This window comes from Gavialis gangeticus, unplaced genomic scaffold (assembly GCF_001723915.1).
Source record: "Gavialis gangeticus isolate Ggan-Ray unplaced genomic scaffold, GavGan_comp1, whole genome shotgun sequence".
In the NCBI taxonomy this organism is placed as follows: domain Eukaryota; kingdom Metazoa; phylum Chordata; order Crocodylia; family Gavialidae; genus Gavialis; species Gavialis gangeticus.
In genome coordinates, this window is record NW_017729000.1 from 378,736 (window position 1) to 383,420 (window position 4,685).

Below are 4,685 nucleotides of genomic sequence, written 5' to 3' on the forward strand. Positions count from 1 at the left end.
CGGCCGCGCCCCGAGCCCCGGTGCTGACAGGCCCCGTGGGGCCGTGCGCGGCATGCAGGGACGGGCCAAGCTGCTGGGCGTTCACAATGGCCGCGTGGTGAGTGACTGCCCTGCCCTGCCAGTGCTGCCCCAGTGGCTTTCGAGGTAGGAGCCAGGTGCCTGCGTGCTGCTCTGCCCAGCCTGGGGCCTGGCTCCCCTGGGCTGCAATGGCCCCTCTGCTCCTCGCTGGTGGCAGGGGTTCCTTGGTCCTGGCTGCTGCAGGCTGCTCCCCACTGCAGGGCCCTGCTCCCCCAGGCCTGGGGAGGATGCTGGAGGGAAGCTATGGGGGGGCTGCTGGTTACGGTGTGGCTTTGGCCCCGAGGCTGCAGTTGCTCCCCTACCCCCTCCCTCCTGGCAGCTGGGCTGCAGGAAAGGCTTTGGGGCAGTGCCAAGGGGACGCACGCCTCGGAGAGATGCTGGCTGCTGAGAATGGCCCGCTCAGGTCGGAAGTGGCAGCAGCAGTCTGAGCCAGCTCCCGCAGCTGATGGCAGGGCTGCAGCGCCGGGTGCGGGGTGCCTGGCAACGCTGGGAGCGCGGGGAGCGCGGCCTGGAGTGGCGCAGGTGTGGGAGGGGCGTGGGCTGGCAGAGACGCACGGCGGCAGGGGCAGGAGCCGCGACTGGCTTTGTTGGGGGGCTGCAGCTGATGCCGTGGGGCATGGCTGTGCTGGTGGCCAGGCTGGGAGAGCAGGGCCCAGACCTGCAGCAGCTGGATCCAAAAAGCCGAGGTTTGCTGCGAACCTGGAAAGGTTCCAGCCTGGGGGGGCCTGGCCTGGCCTGGCACCTGCACTGGGGGCACGCTCAGCCTGGCTGTCAGCAGCCCCTGGGATGCCCCTCTGCGAGCTGCCCACGTGCCCAGAGCCCTGCCTTGCCCCTGGGACAGCCACCCAGCAGCCCCTGCACCAGGTCTGAGAGTGCTGCCCACCTGGCTGGGGCATCCAGCCAGGGTCAGCCCCATAGCTGGGCACTGTGTTGCCCCTGTCCTGGCTCTGCCACCCCCTCCCCTGGCTGGGAGACTGGCAGGGCACGGGGGCTGCTTGGGAAGGTGTTGGGCCCATCCCTGGGGTGGAGACTTCTGCTTCTCCTCCCCTTTCCTGCCCTCCCTCTCCTTCCTGTGCCTGCCTGGGAGTGGCTGCTCAGAGCATCCGCCCTTTCCCAATCGCTGCTGCCACCCGCCCACAGGGCCACACCGCAGGCAGTGCTCACCCAGTGGCCCGGGGCAGCCTGCCGGTGGGCACCTGCCTGGCCCAGCCTGCCCTGCACCAGCCCCACGCCCACCCCCCTGCCCCCTGGCCAGTACCAGGTGGTGCCCAGCTGGTTGCCTTGGCTGTCTGCACTGCAATGGCAGGGTCCAGCTGCCCCTTCTGACCTCCCCTCTCTGGTTTTGCAGGGCTTGGCCACGTCTGTTGGAGGTGAGTGCGACTGGCTGCAGGTCCTGGCTTGAGGGCTGGCACCGCTCTGGGGAGCAGTCCTGGGAGGCTGTGCTGGTGCCAGCCTCCGCAGTGTGGGCCCATGCCAGGCCCCAGGAGCCCGCGTGAAGCCTCCCCCAGGCAGGCCCCAGGTTTCTGTAGTGCACGAGGGCCCCTCGCGGAGCTCCTGGCATATGCTGAAGCTCCAACTGGCTCCTGCCCCCAGTGCCCCCTAGGCCAGGGTCCTACCCCCACTGCTGCTGGGAGCTGCGCTCGAGCTCGTGGGCAGGTGGTGGTCGCTGCACCGTGCTCTGCCAGCTGCAAGGCTTTGGCCGGTGTTGCTGCCCACTCTGTGCCCACAGGTGCCTGAGACTGACCCAGCTCAGTGAGGCCCCTCCTGGCCCTGGCTCCATGGCGCTCCCAGGCACTGTCCAGCAAGTCCCCGCACATCCCTAGGGGCTGGCAGGAGCCAGTCGGGTGCGGTGCTCGAGCAACCAGTGCAGACAGGGGCATCAGCACAAGCTGCTGCAGACTCCAGCCCAGACAGATGGGGGAGGGGGCCTGGCAGGATGGTGCCTGTCCCAGTGGTCCTCTGCCACGGGTGCCCTAGGTTGCAGGGAGGCTGCAGCACCCACGTGGCACCTGGCTGGAGCTGATGTCTCTCTGTCACAGAGCTAAACGCCTCCCGGGCCCGGGGCAGCAGTCAGAGCGTGGACAGCTTGCCCAGCTCCCCGGGCACCGCTCCGGGGCCCGTGGCCAGCTGGGCCGAGTCCTTCGAGGCACTGCTGCAGGACCGCGTGGGCCTCGCCTACTTCACCGTGAGTGCTGCGAGCCCCCTCCCCTGCCGCCTCCAGCCCTTGCTGCCACGGCCGGTCTCCCCTGTCACCGCACCTGGCCCCTGCCCAGCTGCTGGGGCCTCCTCAGGCTGCTGTGCCCAGTGCCTCCTCCCTCCCCCACGGCCTGGTCACGTGCTGTCTGGCATTGCAGGAGGGCCGCTGGCCCTGGGTTCAGCCTGGAGTCTGAGGCTGCTGGGCAGGATGAGCCCATCCTGTCCGTGTCCCCTGGGAGGAGGGATCCTTGAGGCCTCTGTGCAGCCAGCGCTCCCCGCAGAGCCTCGCTGGGCGTCGCCAGTCCCTGCCAGGGGACTCAAGGGGCCTGTAGCCTGGCAGCCCATCCAGCATGGGATCAGCCGCCCCCAGGCACCTGAGCTGGGCTCCACAGCTGGGGCTGTGAGGTTCCGGGCTGGAGCATGCAGCTTTAGCCAGATGTGAACCCCTGCCTGGGCTACCCTGGGGTTGGCAGCCTGTGGGCATTGTGCCCAGAGCCTGACATCTCCCCAGGGCTGGACACAGGTGCTTGGCTGCCATGTGCCTCTACCTGGGTGCCCCAGTGCCGAGCTCCCCCCATGGCTGCTGGCATGTCCCCTCTTGCCCTAGGAGTTCCTGAAGAAGGAGTTCAGTGCTGAGAACGTCTACTTCTGGCAGGCGTGTGAGCGGTTCCAGCAGATCCCTGCCAGCAATGCCCAGCAGGTACCAGGCATAGTGCAGCCCGCCTTGCCCCATGGCTGCACCTTGGCTGGGGCTGGGGTCACTATGCCCAGGGGCCTGGGCATTGCCAAAGTGCAGGAGAGACCCCTGCTCATGGGCTGCCCCAGGCACAGCACCGAGACTGGTCTGTGGGAGGGCAGCACCTCCAAGGGAGCCCGGGGCAGTATGGTGGGGGCCTGGCATGGCAGGGCAGACATGATTGCAGAGCAGGACTGTGGTGTGGGGTGACCTGTGCCCCATGCACAGAGCAGGCATGTTGGGGGGACTCACCCAAGCTCCCCTGGCACCGGTAGCTGGCCCGGGATGCACGGCGCATCTACGATGAGTTCCTGTCCAGCCACGCCGTCAGCCCTGTCAACATCGACCGGCAGGCCTGGATCGGGGAGGACGTGCTGGCCACCCCCACCCCTGACATGTTCCAGCTTCAGCAGCTACAGGTGAGCGCAGCTCTGCCCACCTGCTCCCCCAACGCGTGGGGCATGGCCGCGCCCGCCCACACCCCCACTCTGGAGGCCTGGGCCGGGCCCTGCCATGTGGGGCTGTGCCGGGCTGTGGGCTGGGAGGGCAGCCTTGCACCCCATGGCCGGGGCTGGCTGCCAGGGTGGACGTAGCCCTCCCGCCCAGGGGACTCTCACCGGCCCTGCCTCTGGCTCAGATCTTCAACCTGATGAAGTTCGACAGCTACGCCCGCTTTGTCAAGTCCCCGCTGTACCAGGCCTGCGCCAAGGCCGAGAGCGGGGGGCTGCCTCTGCCCGACCTGCGGCCCCACCCGCGCAGTGGCAGCCCCACGCTGGACCTCAGCAAGGTGAGCCCCCAGCCCCGTGGGGGGGCGGTGCTGGGCGGAGGGCAGCCCCCGTGCTGCAGGGCTGAGGCCAGTCCCGGTTTCTCCAGAAGACGAAGCTGAAGCCGGGCAAGTCGCTGCCGCTGGGCGTGGAGGCAGCAGGAAGCGGTGCCAGTGCGGCCCGCAGCCCCCGGCGCTCCTTCCAGAAGGGGGAGCGGAGAGAGCCCTCATGGGCAGGTGAGCGAGCCCTGAGCTGGCGCTGACCCTGGCAGCACCGTGGCTGTGACCCCTGGGGCCTCGTCCCCAGCCCAACACGCTGTGTCTGTGCTTCCTAGATGGGGGGGATGGCACGGGCCTGTGGCGCGAGTCCCAGGGCTCCCTCAACTCCTCCGCCAGCCTGGACCTGGGCTTCCTGTCCTCCTCCAGCAGCAGCCTCCCCAGCTCGGGGCCCAGCTCCCGCCCAGAGGTGAGTGCCCTGGCCGTGGCCCCTGCCCATCCCCGCCCGCCCCTGCCTGTCCACTCACCTCCTGCCCCACAGGGCCCCTGGCAGAGCCTGGGTGGGGCCGAGCCCATGAAGTACTGCTGCGTGTACCTGCCCGATGGCACAGCCTCGCTGGCTGCGGTGCGGCCTGGCCTCTCTGTGCGTGACATGCTGGCTGGGATCTGCGAGAAGCGCGGCTTCCACCTGCTGGACATCAAGGTCTACCTGGTGGGCAATGAGCAGGTACGGTCGGCGGGGGGCAGGGGCCCCTTGGGTGCAGTGAGGGGCTGTGATGGAGCTGGGGCATCCCCATGGCCTTCCTGTGTGACACGGCCCTGCTGGGCTGGTCTCCCCAGAAGGCGCTGGCGCTGGACCAGGAGAGCTCGGTGCTGTCGGACAAGGAAGTGAAGCTGGAGAACAGGATCAGTTTC

At 69.0% G+C, this 4,685-nt stretch overlaps 1 protein-coding gene across 1 annotated transcript in view; it reads left to right on the plus strand.

Moving 5' to 3' along the window:
• The window catches only part of RGS14 (regulator of G-protein signaling 14), a 26,100-nt gene that overhangs the window by 7,273 nt on the left and 14,142 nt on the right, over nt 1-4,685 (plus strand). The window contains exons 2-11 of the mRNA XM_019505939.1: nt 1-97; nt 1,427-1,448; nt 2,118-2,263; nt 2,882-2,974; nt 3,286-3,429; nt 3,648-3,797; nt 3,884-4,010; nt 4,109-4,239; nt 4,312-4,497; nt 4,611-4,684. Of these exons, the coding sequence (XP_019361484.1) occupies nt 53-97; nt 1,427-1,448; nt 2,118-2,263; nt 2,882-2,974; nt 3,286-3,429; nt 3,648-3,797; nt 3,884-4,010; nt 4,109-4,239; nt 4,312-4,497; nt 4,611-4,684 (1,118 nt within the window). The 5' untranslated portion in view covers nt 1-52. The remainder of the gene's footprint in view (nt 98-1,426; nt 1,449-2,117; nt 2,264-2,881; nt 2,975-3,285; nt 3,430-3,647; nt 3,798-3,883; nt 4,011-4,108; nt 4,240-4,311; nt 4,498-4,610; nt 4,685) is intronic.